The sequence below is a fragment of the Hippoglossus hippoglossus genome, chromosome 23 (assembly GCF_009819705.1).
Source record: "Hippoglossus hippoglossus isolate fHipHip1 chromosome 23, fHipHip1.pri, whole genome shotgun sequence".
Taxonomy (NCBI): domain Eukaryota; kingdom Metazoa; phylum Chordata; class Actinopteri; order Pleuronectiformes; family Pleuronectidae; genus Hippoglossus; species Hippoglossus hippoglossus.
The window spans coordinates 3794467-3811774 of record NC_047173.1 but is presented as its reverse complement, the minus strand read 5'-3'; the positions used below and the strand labels follow the sequence as shown (position 1 = coordinate 3811774).

At 42.7% G+C, this 17308-nt stretch overlaps 1 protein-coding gene across 2 annotated transcripts in view; it reads left to right on the top strand.

Moving 5' to 3' along the window:
• Positions 1-17308, top strand: part of LOC117757484 (chemokine-like protein TAFA-2) — a 56764-nt gene that overhangs the window by 25818 nt on the left and 13638 nt on the right. For both annotated transcript variants that reach the window (XM_034578686.1, XM_034578684.1), the window contains exon 2: positions 8304-8407. In XM_034578686.1, the coding sequence (XP_034434577.1) occupies positions 8305-8407 (103 nt within the window). In that variant the 5' untranslated portion in view covers position 8304. The remainder of the gene's footprint in view (positions 1-8303; positions 8408-17308) is intronic.

Here is a 17308-nt window from a genome sequence, read left to right as displayed (position 1 = left end):
TTGCGGTTTTGATGAGCGTGGCCTCTCAGATAGCATCTCTACGTGTCGTTACGGAAGGTCGTTTTGGTGGTGAACTCCCTGAAAGGGCACTTAGCCCCAGTGTCGGGTAACAGCGCTGATATTCGCTCTGCCTGGGCTTCTTCTTTGTAGATATTTGAAATCAAGGCCGTCCGCGCTCGGGCTGCATTCAGGCCGCAGCTGGAGTTGTCCCAATCAGTTTCTCTCTCACATGAGAGACGTGAGAGATTTCGTTTACAATCAGTGTGAGAAGTGATTCTTGTGCGTGTGAGAGTGTGTGTGTGTGTGTGTGTCACTTTCTGCAGTTTTCATCAGAACCAGATGATTTGCGTTCTGCAGCTTTGCATAGAAACAGTGTGGAGAACAACTTGATTGGTGATTGGAGCACACGACAAAGACATATATTTGTCTTCACATGTGGACATTTCGCAGCGCTGCCGGGCCTTTAGTTTATAGATTACATGCCAGAGCTGATATGAACAGTCATGCAGATATAATCAGATATGAGGAGCGAATCAGAAGTGAGCTCGAAGGCCCGAGGAGGGAACCGAGCCACTTACAGTCTCGCATGACAGAATTTGGAGCGAGACTCACATGGCGCAGTCTCGCTACAGGCGTAACGATTTGATTAGCAAGTCGTCAGGACGATGTGCTAAAGCAAGGATCCTATAATAGTCCCATACGCAAGTTCATACATCAAATTCAACACGGCCCGTGACAGCTGTCTTGTCTCGTCTATGAAGTGAAAAGAGCAGGATTTGTAGCAGATGTTTCGCGGAGCGTGTGACAAAGAGTGGGCAAACTCCCTTGTTTGGCATGACAGGGTTGAGAGCTTCCCTCCTCAGCTGTCAGGAGGGAACATCTGTGTTTTGGCGAACGAGCCGTGTTTGTTCGGCGATGGAGCAATCGGCTCCCTGCAGCCGTCCGAGGTGACAGTCGCTCTGTCACGGTCCAAGTGAAGAGTGAGATAGAGATGCAGGGGTAGGGGAAGAGGGGCGGTAATCCCTATATCGAATCCAGCTGCAGAGACAGAGAGGGAAGGTCCAGCTTTTTTTTAACGGTTTGACAACACTCCCAACGCCCGCCCTGCAATCTCTGTGATACCATGGGATTACACACTTGCCTTGTGCATTTCAAGGGGGAAACTTCTTACAATTGAGGGACACTGAAAATTGAATCTTATACTTTTTAAATGGTTACTGGCATGAAAGTAAAGCACGTTACAGTTTATTATTAAAGCTGCTTACAGGCAAGATATTTATGGGAAAAATACGACAGTCTTATGAGCCCCTAAGTGTCTGAAACAGGGACAAACTTTCCACTCCCACTAAATTAGACACGTAGAGTCGCCTGCCACTTAAAATGTTTTTTTTTTATTTGAGCCTGACTGTGCAGGATAATATGTGCAGTTTGCACTATTGGGCAGTTTAACACGTAAAAAAAACAAATGGTACAGCAAAGTCATAGATCTGACGTGAAAAATGATTCATATTTATCTCAATGAAGGAGAAATGCAATTTTTCAAATCATTGATCAGGAAATTGTAATTCTGAGTATGAATTTCAAATGGTGAGGATCATGAACATGTCCCTTATAATTCACAAGAGCAAAACTTAAAAAGGGTTATTCTGTAGTAAAGTCTATCATATTGAGTCATATTCTAGACTAGTTTTATTATACCAATATTAATATAATATATTTTAGTGAAATTTACATTTAAGTTATACATTTAAAAACATCTACAGTACATTTCTTCAATGTTGATTAATGAATCAATGTGGAAAATAACTGATTTGTAACAACTAACTTAGCCTTTAGTTTTTATTCAACGTCTTGTGGAAAAATACATTATTTTATTGAAATGATTTGCAGTGTTGTAGTTGTCTCAAAAACTCATCGTCGGCCTTCAGAGAAGACAGAGAATTACACAGTTTTTCGCTCCTCCGCAAACAATATTTACTATTAATAGGCCGAGGTTCATAGAGTCTGTTACGGGCTAATGGAAAGTATGTAAACCCATCACAGGAGGAAATAAATGACACAAATGGGACAACAACGGAAAAAAGAGGTCAGACCGTGGATCCACAAATAGTCCTTGATTTAACTTCAGTGTTCAGCATTGCCCCTCTTCAGAATCAGATAAAAAAAATCTAACGGAAAATAAATTATAAAATATATTCAACTTTCCTTAAGATTCCATCAGCTTTTCTCTTCAAGTTTATATATAAATATGTTTTTTTTCCTGTTGTTCTTGTCAACAAACAAAATTCAGGAGTCAATGTAAATGTTTGTTAAGCTCTTACCTGCCTGCGTCTACAAAGTGTAAAATATAGAATTGTAATGGAGGAACTACTAATTAGTGGGAAAAACAAAATACTAATTAGCCTGAAACACATTTAACTTCATATTTCTTTGCTTTTAAGTTGAAATTCACGTCACCATCGTGAATGAAGTAGAGTATAAAGAGTATAAAGGGATATAGCACATCAGTCTCTTTTTAACTATATGCTTAAACAGCACAGTCTTTTCATTAGAAGGGCTTCACAGTGTATTTTACATTTTAAGTGTGGAATTGGGACAAGCAGACAGTCTCTATAGACATACTGGGTAACATGCTAATGAGCTGTTAAGAGGACAGAAACCCTAATATGGCCGCCAGGAGCAGAAGAAGGGAACATAACCTGCCACTTTGTTGTTGTTCAGTCTCAGCGTCAGTACAGGAGAATAAAAAATGATTGGTCAAAGTGACGAGCTCGGGCGTCGTTCACTGAGTCTCTCGACGGACGTACAGCGAATGTTGTTATTTCTCCATCAACAGCAATAAAGTGATAGTAGACGCCGCGCAGCGCTGCTCTTCAACCTGTCGCAACTTTTTCATTCATGGTATTTTCTTTCCAGCAGTTAAAAACAAATGAAACCGCAGAATAACGTCAAAACCATTTATCTTGCATCGAAAAGAAAAGTGGTAAAATTGTATGAATGCATCATAGCAAATCATAGAAGGAAATCAGATTTGCCTTGTTCATAATTCCCGTTATTGTACGGGTACGAGGCTGACAGCATGGTCGCAGCCTGCTAATGTCACTGCTCCCTCTGATTTGATAGAGGTGGGAATTTGCTGTGGAAGCTACAATAAGATGGTTTTATTTTGTGCACGCTGAAAATCTTTTCGAGGCGACAGCTCCTCAGTTAAGCCGCTTTCAGACATGACCTGCGGGTAAAAGCCAGAGAATTGGCCACGGAGTTTACCCAGAGTTTGCCTTTCACACATGCACAACACAGGAGGGAGGTTCTCTGCACAGACGCGTTCACAACAGCAACAAATCCTCATCATTCATTTTAGAACATATCCGCATTATTCAGGCGAGATGTGGAGCAGCCGGGTGCAGCAGGCAGAGGCAGGAAGTGACAGATTAACTCCGCTGCAGAGATCACGTGGTTTTCAACACACCGACACCGGTGTCAGCTCTTATCACCACAACCTCTCTTCACATCTTCGTCGTTGTCTTGTGTATGACGCCGCTTTTTCACAGGGAGATAATTGTTTTCTTGTTCTTATTTTTATTTTTGCATCTGTCAATCGTGACTCCAGCGAGGGATCACCTGCTGTGTGTATACTAGGAGGACAGGAGAGTCTCCATTGGACATTTGCGTTCACACATGCACCTCCTCCGGAGAAGATACGGAGGAAATGCGTAGGAGGTGCATGACTGAAAGCAGCTTTACTGTGTCCTCTCGCCAAGGTCAATCCTCAAGCGGAGTCTTTTTACAACAGGGCTCACTGGTCCGCCAACGTTCAATTTGCTTCACGGAGAGGCAACGGGAGTGGGAGGGCAGGGCCGAACGACTGAGGCGATCAGAGTTTTGGTCGGAGACGGGGATTTCTCGCTTCATTCAGTTTTAAACAAATTCACTTTGTACTCTTGAAAGGAAATCCGATGATCTACACCGCAGGCTTATACACCACACAACAGAGCCAACTCATAACAAAGGGATAAAAGTCTAATCTCTGGATAAATTTGAGCAGACGAATCCAGGAGAACTACTGAGGTGGCACCTGTGGAAAGAATATGTATTATTCCTTCATAAAAAGGCGCTCATTTGCATTTAAAAGTACGCCGCATGACAAACTGAAGACAGGAAAACGTTCCGTCTCTGCTGGCAGGAGGAGAAACACAGCACCGCAGAAAAACAGAGGATGACTACACACGTCAATTAAGCTTCAGTTTATTAGTGTTTGTCCCCCCCCATCTTCCATCCTCCAAACTTCAATGTGCAGTTCATGTTTCACACTTACAGCAATAATCTGCATAATATGTGTTTTCCACTGCAGAGCCTGTGACAAAAGGCATCCATATGAAGTAGTGTCGGATTGAAGTGCACAATTAAAACTTTGAACCATTATCGGCGGTTTGTAAGCCACCGACTTCGTTTCCTCTCGACACCATCGGGGACTTTGCTCCACTACATGTAGAAAATATGTGCTACCTATTCAGCACTAATTATCGTAATAATTAGGAAGACATTTATTTTAATTAGGGTTATCATCATTATCATCAGGGTTATCATCATACTTAAAGGAATAATTCAACATTTTCAAATATATGCTTACTTGCTTTTTTTGATGAGAAGATAAGATGTATAAACCTTAATTGATCCTCTGTAGAGGAGATTCACAAATGACACAGCAGCACAAGGAAGTAGCAGTGCAATGTAGTTTATGTAGTTAAACTATTTTAATAATAAAATAAAAATGTGCATCAGTTCTTTCCTGAAAGGTAGATGTTGGGTTTGACCGTGGGTGCTGTGGCGCTGTGCAGTCTAATGGCTCATTGCACCAAGGAGTCCCCCAAACGCCTTGAGTCTGTGGCTGGAGGTTGATCTTGATGCATCTGACTTGATTAAATTTATGTATTTACTTATTTATTGATTAAATTCATTAAACGTTTTTTTTAATTTTTTTAACAACACTGACATATAATCACCCAATAAAGTAATTACGCCAATTTTTGTAAACAGATAATGACCTAATTACACATCCAGCAGATATGCAGCGTCATTAGCATTCATTGGCTGTGGTGTTTCTCCAACAACTCATTCCCCTTGGAGCTTTGCGTTGGGCAGCAGAGGGAAGTATCTGGCTCCTTAGCTGCTCGAGGCTGGTACATCAGCCAGTTGATGTCTTTGTCTGCCGGGCAGGTAGTGAACAGAAGGTCTATCAGGCCTTTAACAATGGAAACAGCCTCCTGCTTTTGTCTGGCAATGACATTTTGGAAAGCTGGGAAACCGAACCGAACCATCAGTGGGATGTAAATTCACCTTCACCATAAAGCACACCCAATCAATGCAGTTTTAAATTAGGATTGAGAGGATTCTATTTTCTAATGCAGTCGCTGTAGGTGGCCCTCGCTGATTTCTGTTTTTGTGACCTGAGCTTTTAAACAAGCTCAGAGGAGACGGATGACAACACGGACTTGAATCCTACAGTTCTGGAAGGTGCAAACGTAAACGTTAACGCTTCTTCTACAGCAGGAAAGAGCTGCCACACTGTGTTAAAGCAGCAGATGGAAAAACCTGTGTGAACTGGATACAGGCTGGATCCCCTTGTGTTATCTCGGCAATAACGGAGGTAAAGAGGTAAAACGGTGGATTTAGACGACTCGATTCATGCAGCAGTATTTTTGTCGAAGTTGCTTAAGACCTCAGAGTCAAGGTCAGGATCTAAAATGGCCTCAAACTGTAACAAATCTTCAGCGACTCGCTCTGCCAAGCGCCCCCGCCGAACCACTGACAACACAGCACATTCGGGGACAATGAGATGTCATTTATAGAATTGCACCCTTAAAGAGCGCACAACAAATGATGCTGTGGAGCTTTGCCCACACATCATCGCCCTGAATTGCACAGCTACGTCGACCGGCCACCATTTGAGTCCAGGGTCCCATTCGTGAGGTAACCAGCGGCAATAAATCTGTCACCGTGAAGGTGAGCGTTAGCACCGGCCGCTCTAATAGGAGCACCTGGGTGTGCACTTTGAGGTCCATTTCAGCAAATACATAACCTCACCATTACGGGACTATCACACTCACGATTTGAGTGAATTTCCTTCCATGTGTCCACAGCTAGATTCAACTTTCTGCTAAGTGTCATGAGGCTAACAGTCTTGGCCTCTGTGAAGGGTTACATCCACAGGAAAACTAGGAAAAAAGCACTTTCCATTTAGGTGTTTGGTGTGTTTTTCTTTTCCTCTGGTGGATGAGTGGTTAAATGACCTGATGTTCAGATATTTTCCGTATGCCCAGCAAACATCGGAAATTTGGAATCATTAATATCATTACTAATAAAAAAAAATTATATGTAGACTGTGGTGGCCTGTAATTTGTCCTGCCACAGTTTCCTAAATATTTTTCACACTTTAGTCCGTGTATGCATCACAAGTATTGTAATTATAGTCATACAGGGTTTTGTCTTTGGAATTTTACAATACATCTGAGGAAACTTTTCCCAATGGCTTCATCTTATTCCTTTGTCTTTATGCCTTTTGCATTCCCTGCAAAACGTGACCCACGTGCTAGGTTGCTAAATTGTTAGCCTCTGTAGTTTCTAGAGGCCAACAACCACCACTTGAACACCATGCTAGGATCTGTCCAATTGTAAATCTAGCTTTTAGCAAATTGAACTAAAATGCAGTACGATGCTGAGTGATATATTATTTATTGTAATTGATTCATTGTAAATACAAATATGTGTGGGTTTATAATTAATATTGGAAGGCTGTATGTGATGAAGATGGAGCTAATTTTAACTTTTTGTTGGGGAGATTTACAACAGTACATCATGTTATATAGGTTAAGTAATGCAAACATTTAGAGAAGCCATGAGCTATATTCTTTGCTGTAATGTACAAATTTAGTAGTAGTAGTAGTAGTAGTATGTAACTCCTGCATTCAAATACAAGTAGTACAGTAGAAAGTACATTTCTCTATGACATGTAGTGAAGTGTAAAACATCAATAGTTCAAGTACCATCAAATTGTACTGAAGTGCTGTGTTAGTGTAAAAGAGATGAGATGTATTGTCAGTGATTGATCTCAGAACATCGTATCAGTCCAATCCCAGTTTTCTGTCTGAATGTAAAAGCTGTTTCATGGCAAACTGAAGGAGGCAGGATCCAGAGTGTATCTCATTGAATGTCAAGCTTTTCTTTAAGATGACTGACAATGAACTGCATCAATAAATGTTAAGCCGAGGCTCAATAAACACAGGCATTTAAAAACCTTCACAAGTGATGTCATGCTGGAGAGACAAAAGCCAGCGCCTGCTCCCCGCCTGCATGTCATGATGACACAACATCTCATTTATAATTTCAGAGGGCACGCTGAACGTCTGATACACTGATTCGAATTCCTGTGAGACACTGGCAGGTATAAAAAAAAAAAAAAAAAAATCCCTACAAAAAGGTCATGTTCGCTTTGCCAAAATAAACTTAATTACACAAATAATCTGAGAACCCCGACGAGGTTTAGCCAATCTATATGTCAATGAGGCAGGCGGATAAGATGCGGGAGGCGGTAAATAAGGCGTAAACGCAGCTTGTAACATTGTACGCTCGCGCCATACGATACCGCGCTTCTTCCAGTAATTACCGTGCCGCTGCTGCATCCCCGATTGAAACGTGATCTTTGTCTGTCAATGATAACACACTGTGCCAGATGGTTTATGCAGTGTGGCCTCAGCTCCAACACACTTCATTAGGAAGAGGGAGTGCAGGGGGAAAGTTGCTGCGGATGGAAGGATTAGCCACCTTGGCCTGCGCGCTCCCTTCCACTCCTCTGTAGAGCCTAGAGGGGCTTAGGGAAGCCTGTCGGGGCCGCAGAGGGTCTTCACCTCCTGTTCATGCTCCCGCTGCAAGAAGCTCCCGTTGGAGGAGCGAGGGGGAAGCAAGAGAGGATTTGGAGACAAGTGAGCTGGGGCATATTCACACCACAGCTGTAGTTTGTTTTGAAAAGCAAGGAGGAGGATAACAGCCTGCATCTCTGTGTGATGAGAGCAAATATGCATTTCGACATGCTAAGCTATTGTGAAGTTTAACCGGGAGCTCATGGAGCAGCAACCTCTTCCTGTTCTGTGCCATGAAGCCTTCAACTCTGAGGCTCATGCTGAAAAGAACGTGCAGACTGACAGAGATGCTTGGCTGTAAATGTAAATAAACCAGTGTCTAATGTTGCTGTACCAAGGTTCAAACTCCTGCTGGCTTCATGGTAACCCTCCTCTTTGTTTTCGCAGGATGAGTGAGCGATACACGCACATCGGAAGTAAAGTGGCTCTACTCGTAATGGTGCTCGTGGTCAGTGTCTGGGAGATGACCGTACCAACAGAAGGAGCTGCAGGTGAGAACGTCAGAAAAAAGATCCGTTTTATTTCTGTCTGGCTTCATAACTCTGGTTTCTCAGCCGCTGCAATAGAAACTGCTGCTGGATATCAGGTGCAACCGTCTCTACAAATTAGCTCCTTAATGGAACAAACGAATACTCCGGTGAGACGACATCACACTGGGTTAAAGCTGTCGCCTCCCGTTTCTGTCTCGGTGCAATCTGAGCGAGTTGACGACTGCGGAGTCACAACCTGAATATGTTCACGGCGCCACTTCACAAGGCTCCACAGCTGTTTCCCTACCTTGTTACATCAGGAGCGTTATTAGCAAACAGTCTCACAGAATATGTTGGTTCTATTATCTTTTTAATAATCACTTGTAGTGTGTGCGGCTCAGTTCATGTCATGTTCCGTCTCATTGGTTGTGACAGTCACAGCAGTTTTGACTGAATCAACACTATGTAAAGTGTGCAACTCTTGAGATTTGCGGCAAAACAAGATACAATTTATAAATAATCATGCTGTATTCTATATTTAAACCAATAAATTCCATGGAAATTAATTGGTCCTAACAAGTTATGCCTGAGTAGCCTGACTGGGTGAGATGCTCCTTTATTCACACACTCACTCACACCCTCACACACACTGAGGGTGTGAGGGTGTTTTCCTTTCTACTGGGAAAACACATTTCTTTAAACATTGTTTTTTAAAAGGGTACTCCAGCTATTTAATATAACGCTTACAATTTATAAAGCTGAGGGACTCATAAGAGATGGATAAAGACTAGATTTATCATCCTGCAGTTGTATGCATCAGTTTCAGTCTGTCTGGGTGTTCCTGATGCACACTAATATGACATCACTGTGACCTTTGACCACTGAATTTAATCAATTCCTCTTCGAGTCCAAGAGACAGCTGGTCAAAATGTGAAAAATGATTCCCTAAAGGCAGACTTGAGATATCCTGTTTGAGGCCGAATACATGTTTTGACTTTTGACCACCAAAGTCTGATCACTTAAGTTGTGAGTCTATGTGAACATCTGTGACACATTTAAAGGATTCTCTCGAAGGGGTCTCGTGAGGTCACAGTGACCTTGACCTCCAAATTAGAATCAATTCATCCTTGTTTACAAGTGAAGGTTTTTGCAAGTGAATTCCCTCAAAGCTCCAAAATTCTGCAGCCTACATTTCCCACAATGCAACTTGGTTTTGCTTCGCTCCCTCTGCCTGGTAAATTCCGTCTTGTGTTATAGTCCACACACCTGCTTTATAACCACGGTTTATTATACCCTTAAAAATATAGTCTCCAGAAATAACCCTGATGTCACCGGGGGTTATTTTCTTAGAGGTGTTAAACTGACTTTATACTGTACAGCTCTGCACAGTCTGAGTCATGCTCCTCATCACTCGTAAACTCGACATCACTCGACACTGATGTGTAAAATGGGAGTTCCCCTGTAAGAGGTGTATTGCAGTAGATGTATGGAAGGGGAAGCTTTGATGGGCAGTGACTTTACGCAGTGAACTGCTGCTCAGGAAACACGGCAAACAAGGAGGGACCATTAAAAGTTCAGCTGTATTCCTTGTTGTTTCCACCATCTGCTCCTTCAGCTCCACCTCCGATCCGACTTGTTTGATTTGCTCACCGTGTTAAGCCTCAACAGCGTCACATTGATGCAGCACTGACCTCCTGCAACACTGGGGGGAGGAATTCGGGACAAACAGACGGAGGAGTGCTGCCACAGTCGCTGCCACTTCTCCTGTGAGGTGCTTTGGAAGGAGATTTCTCACTGTGCTGCATCACAAATAAAATGTCACGGTGGTAAATGGGGGAATAATTGGATTGAAACAGCTATTTTGGAGGTATGAGTCAAACCCGTCTACCCGAGCCTCATTAAAATTGTTGGCCAATCGTCACTAGTAAACCCAGGGAGATCAATTATGGCAACTCAGCAACATTACAAGAAGAGGCCAACCCACGTTTCATCACCGGGAGTCCCATTGACAATACACCGCCTCAGGTAATTGGTGGTGTGCAGGCAGCACTGCTCTCCGACAGGATGTCCATCTGTGAACATGATCAAGACCGCGCACCTCTCTTCTCTTTTGTCGACCAATTAGACTGGAGCGCGGCGCTTTGATGTGCGCGGGCTTTGATTGGCAGCGATCCCCGCTCAAGGCCCTCATCATTTCAGCAGGAAGTGGATCCGAATAATCTTGCTTGCATTGGATTTCTCTGCGATAGCCGCCGCAACACCCTATTTTCCCCCGGGGTGATATTTCTGGAGCTGTAAACCTGTTATCATTCAGGGGATGAAATGAACCCTGAACACATCCAAAACAGAGAAACTGTATTTCTTCCACACAAGACGACGACGAAAACAAAGACCAGCAAGGAGCTTCTTTTTTTTTTTTAACATGGAGACGAGTTGATTTAGTGACAAACATATGAGCTTTGACCACTTTAAATAAGCGGTTTGTGTCAGCAAGACGACTTCACGCCGTCATCTTCTCTGACAGCGATGTATAGTCGGTTTACTTTGCGCTCTAATTTAAGAAGACAGAAGGTTTGCCTGTGCTCTCTCTTGTCAGACAGCCATACTGCCACTGAAGAGCCTGTCCTGCGGTGGATGTTTACAATACAAAATTAATGAGTGCCGGTGGTCATCCTGTTCACCTCTGTGCTCGTCCTTTATTGACCGGCATGGAGGCAGAGTGGATAGAGGAGAGAGACGGATTCACTCCCGGGCCGACTGGGCTCACAAGCTGTGAGGACATCTGATTCAGTTTAATTAGCGTCTCCCGTTGTGTTATATCCAGACTTTTTAAAGAGATAATAACAATAATAACATATGACCGTTTTTTTGATGAAATACATTAATATTTGTTTTAATATCACATTTATTCTATACAAAAAAAAAAATCTACACTTATGGGTAGATCCTGTTTTAAAACGCCACCTTCTGTTGTGTAAACCATTTGGGACGTCAGTACATAATGACATTTCTATGTATGCATGAAAAAGTTAACACTATTTAAAAGGTGGGCAGCGCTCGCCAACAGTGACCACTCGTCAGTGTGAAAGTGGAAAGATGCGATCATTTTCAATTCTATGCTGAAACTAACCTAAACCCCCACATCGACTACCATTGAGAGATGTCCCCCATCCCCTCCCGCCCCTCTCTCACATGCCAGCGGTTTGAATGGCTCAGGACCACCTCGCTCCTCACATGGATTAGCCCCTGCCTGTGCCAGCAGTTTAAACAGCTGAGAGTAACCGTGGTCTTGGCCACCGGAAAACTCTGGAGGCGAGAAGCGCTCGACTTCCTACGACATTTCTGTCGCAAAAGAGTGTGAGCTGCTACTGGAGTCCTTGACAACATAGAACTGGTATGTCATATTTGTTGGTGTGTGTGTGTGTTTTAATTTCCAGGGAGATACACCACAGCCAAAATGTAAAAGAGAGAATATGCTCCTGTCCAGTGTTTCTTGGTTTCGAGGCACTCATCATCGTAATCCTTCCACCCCCAGTTTGCGTGTAGTGTTTTGAGTATTATGTTGCAAATTACTCTAATTAAACTTTGGTGTTTTGGGGTATTAGACTTTATGCATAATTTAGGCCTAATTTAGGGGATGTGTCCAGGATTTGTTGGTAATTTGTGTAAATAAAGACATTTGAGCTTTATTACCTTATCAAATATTAATTTAACAACTAACAGAGCAAAACAGTGACCACCCACTCTAGAATGGATGTGGTTTCTGGAGGAGATTCCCAATTCCATTGATTATTCAAAAAATCCTCATGAAAAGAGTTGCAGCCATATTATGGCTGCTAATCAAAATATCTATTCAGAAAATGAAGGGATTTTTACTTGTGTAACCACATTGTTGAGCTCTATGAGTCTTTTAGTTTACTTACTGTTTTGTGTCAGTTATGTCAAAATCAGCTTATATCATGAGAAAAGTACAACAGGCATTGGATACATCTCTGTGGCACTTTCATAATGTGCCACATCTCAGAACACAGTACCTTTATATTGATGGTTGGCCGTGTGGGTGCAAGAGAGTAACAATTTTGACCTTCAAATTGTATTAGCGCGATCCCCGCAGACACACTACAGCCTTGAATTACAGTGTCCACAATGGGAAAACACTTGGCTAGAATCCGCACACATGTTGCTATGGGGGAACTTGAACCTGAGTGGAATAAAATATGTTTGATTGTTCCCACTGTGTATTTTTAGACATGGGGCACTCGGGTGGTGCAGGTGTAGTTTCAGTTTGCAGTGTGTCTTTAAAAAGGTGCTTCTCCTCCCTGTTGTAAATGTGACAACGACGTGTGTGACCTTGATGTCTGACTTACAGTGCATCCTGTGTTATAGTATGCATCAAACATTGTTGCTTACGCAGCACCTCAGACCTTCTGCACTAAATATGACATATGTGTTGCATAAAAACACATCTTGCCCAGGAAGGAAAACTCTGCGTTCACCCTTGAGAGAGCAGTAACCAAGAGTCAGAGCCTCTACAGGTCCCAGTGTGAGGAAAAAAAACAATAAATCCACATGCTCTGTTGCATTGGGTCTGGCTCCTTGAATCTGATTGTGTTTGGAGTAAAGCAGTTGCTCATGTTTCACTCTTCAAAGCGCCCACCTACTAAATAACAGAAAGGGGACAATCTGTTCGTCAATGTTAACACAACTGTTCTGCTTGTCATTATGTCGGTTTGCACAGATCATTTCTCCGTCTGAGAGCTTTGGCTGCACACTATGCTGTTTATGAAGCAAAGCAATGATTACATTATCATTCACAACAGCCTCATGAATGATACAAATTATGCATTATTTGCAGTTTCCTCTGTCTCCAGAGACTAAACCATTAAGCCTCTCAAGTAGAGCAATTTCCGCGCCGCACAGACAGAAAGAGCCAATCTCTTCTCACTGAAAGCAGGTCTGGTTTCAAAAGATTCGCTAAAATGAACAAGTGCCTGGTTAAAACCAAAATACAGTCTGATAGTCGGCTCAGTGTTGGCGGTTTATGTTGGAGTTGGGTCAAAGGAGCAGGTCAGAATTTGATCCCGAGCTGCTTTGAGGGTTTAACACATCTTAAAAGGTTATATATGATGGGGCCATCAATTCTATTCGAAAGTCAAAAATCCATTTGGATGTTGGGAGGAAAGTGTAATGATCCATTTAAATGTGAATATATAGCTTAGAAACACATCGGACCGTCTGAAGTGGTTTGTCTCCTGATCCAGCAGAGGGCGATCACCATCAGCTTGACCTTTTGAAAGCCCTCTTGACCTAGCAGGAAATGAAGTCGTTGCATTGTTTTGCTATGAAAATGGAGGACGCTAGCAAGCAAAGCCGTCCTGACACCAGAATACCTGGGAAGTATTTTGGGTTCAACACAGTAGATGGCAAAGTAACAATCAAGGGTTCGTTGTCTTTGTACCATGAAACTGTCTGATACGAATCTGTGGGCTCACCTGTTGAGGAGGCACCACATCCTGTGTTCCACCTCTCCAACAGTGTGCTCAGGAACAAATTATACATCATATCAAATTCTTGGAAAAACTGGCGCCCCCAATACACGACATGAATTCCCTGCCACTATATGTCGTACGACGGAAGACCTTCGGCATCTATTGGCCAAAACTGCAAATAACGTCAGCCTGTGTGCACGAGAGCCAGTTGGGTCATTTTCTCATAGACTTCTATAGGAACTGACTTCTTTCTGCAACCAGTGAAGGTCATTCGAGAGAATACAGGTTTTAGGCACTTCTGCATTGGCTTCACCTTCCAGAGTCTACGTCCAGTAGAGTGTGTTTAGTGTATATATTCCAGAGTGTATTCGGATTTTCTGGTATTGGGGGGGTTCTGCTTTGACTCACTCGCAGCCGCAGGACTGGACCCACGACGTGTTCCAGGAATTTACATAAATACTTTATTCAGAATTTTTCACACAGTTCAACACAACAAAACCCAACTGCCTCAATCACAAATGTAAGCAACTGAAGGTGTTTCTAACAGACCTTACCAGTAGCAGTAGAAAGTATGCGGATCCGAGTTTAAGGGGAAATATCCCTGCTTTTCATGTGACCACATTTGGATTATGTAACACCAAGTCGTGCTTGGAAAATGACAGAAATGAGCACTAAAGACGAAAGTGAAAGGCTTTTTATCAAACTTCGAGATAAGATTGCCCTGGAGAGCAAGAGGAGGAGGAAGAAATGGGAGGAGGAAGAGGAGGATAATTTATGAAAGAGGACGAGGAGTCCAAAATGTCTCCTATCCTTTGACAGAATGTTCATTTCAGACCTTTAATCTGCTATCTTTAAAATGTTATATTGTGGCACAGCATTGTGCCCTGATTTATTTATTTATATTTTCAGGGAGGTTTCTATTGTTGGAAACATAATTGCTGATTGACTCCCTCGATGTGGGTTTTGAAAGATCAGTCTGTCTGAAGCTACACAATTTGTTGCTGAATTTCTTCCAAACAGATTTATGAGACCTTTCCACTGTGACACCTGTGTTGAGGGGATTCGGGGAATCAACCTGGAAACGTGTAATTACCTATTAGAAGTTCTGCGAGCATATATTGCGCCTGTCTACTCTCACATGAAATCTGATCATTTAAGCAAAGATATTAATAGTTGTTCTGCTGTTTTCTTGTTGTTTGGATGTCGCTCTTTACAGTTTACCTTTTAGCTAAAAGGAAAAGCAACACAACATGTCTAATGGGTAACAGCTCTGCAAAGCTAAAAGCGTCTTGATCGCCACCCGGTGGCTGGCTGCAGTATAGGTCATGAATCCCACCTCCTCTATGTTCGTAAATGAGGTGTGAGCCAAACTAAAGAGTCAAAATACAACTCAAATACACTTTTCTCAAAGATGGTTTCAGTCACTGACGTTTGTTCAACTGTTCATTTTGCCAGTAAGTTTGGTTTTAATCAGTTTTTGAAACGTCATGATTGACAGCTGCGACTGATTCCTGATTGGCTGAGCGCATGTATCAGCAGGACTTCGCTACCGTGACTCCATCCCCTGTTCGCTGCTGCAAAGACTCTGACGCAAAGATGGCAGTGTTTTCCATCCCAGATATACCTTTAAATACAGTCTACTGTTTGTAACTAGCTGCATTGAATTTCCTTGAAATGCAAATTCCCCTTTTCCTTTTGACTCTTACATTATACACCCCCATATACCCAGTGAAAGTTCAAGAGATATTGTCATGGGAAACCGCGCCATTGGTCTGATGGACTTTTTAAGCTGAGATAAAAGTCTCACACAATCTCTTGTTACATGACCCTAATGTATAAATGCTTTTCTTTTTTTTAATCAATTCTGCCTTTTGTGATAGTGACAGAAAGGTTGAAAGAGAGAAGAGTATGACATTCAACAAGAGTCCCAAGCTGGAATCAAACCAGGGACGGTGCAGTTACTGTAAGGGACATGCATCTTAACCACTGATTCCACCAGGACACCCGACCAGCCTGATATTTAAATCTCATGGCACCCCCGTCTTATACAACTTTGAAAGACTCTGGAGACCAGAGCCGCAGCAGCAGCAGCCTGTCGAGAGCCGAAGGGATCCTCTGTGTCACAGCGGCAGCGCAGCATGATTAAAGCTGGACCGTGGCTTTGCAGGACACACTGATTCCTGAGTGAAATGCTCTCCTCTGCATCTTGCTGGCGGGGGGAAGCCGAGTCGGCGAGTAGAACTCCGAATCCAGTCAGAAACACTGCAGCCTCTCAGTGTGAAGCGTGTCCTTTATAGAGACACTGGCAGCACTCCTCTTACAAACATATAAAGCAGCTCAGCTGGCTGCGTGTTTGTCTTTCATATCTTTTCTTGTTTTGGCTGTGCTTGAAGCATCCCGCTACTTTTGGGCGACTACCTGCATTATTTTTGATGTATGAAGGACAGTGGGGGGTGGGGGGACTGTTGAAGCAAGCATGCAATCAACGGTTGAATGTAAAATCACAACGGAGTTTATGTTTCCTGTCTCTGTCTTTTTGTTTTATATATATTTTTGTCCTTTTCTACCTGCTGTTCAATCACACACTTAGTGAGCAGTTTATAAGGAACACTAAACTCAAAGTAATGCGGGCTAATAAAACAGCCCTGCAATATCTGCGCCCTTCATTAAGGTTATAATGTTGAAACAGGGGTTTATTCAGGCGTTTTGGAGGCTGCAGTTTGTGCTGCTGTTGAACTGTACTGCAGTATAACAGCTACTATTATATTGTCCACCCCATTTATATTAATAACAGCCAACTGAATAACAGAACCTCCTCTCTGGTGCAATGCAATAAAATGTAATAGTCTGCTTTAGTTTTAACTCTTTATTCCTAATGAAGTGTCGAGTTAGTTAGTTAGTTAGTGTATATTCCACCAGCAGCTTTATTCTAGCTGGGCAGTTATGCACCAAGCACCAGAAGGTCGGTGGTTTGATCCCCGACTGCTTCAATCCGCATGCCGAAGTGTCCAGGACACTGTATCCGAAGAGTTGACCTTAATTTACTGCATTCCGTGTTCGCTGGGAGTTGCATACCCGTTTCGATCAGACGTACAAGCCCATGGTTCCACTCATACTAAAATGACGGTCAGCATTAGTCTGGCATTGCACACATGCGTACCTGATCCCACATTCTATTCCTGGAGCATGCGTCATGTCGTGTTTCCAGCTACACGAGAAAGAAAAAAAACACAGCTAAATCATTTGCTGATAGACAAATATTAATCTGTCTCATATCTGATTCTACCACAGTAAGTCTCAGCAGGTGCTTTTTCCAGCAGCTGGAAACTGTTGCTATGCACTAATATAAAAGGTAAAAGTGTAATTAAGTGGGTTTAGCTGAGCCGCTGCAGTGTGGAGCAGCTTCACACAGTCATTTCATATTTATTGTTTA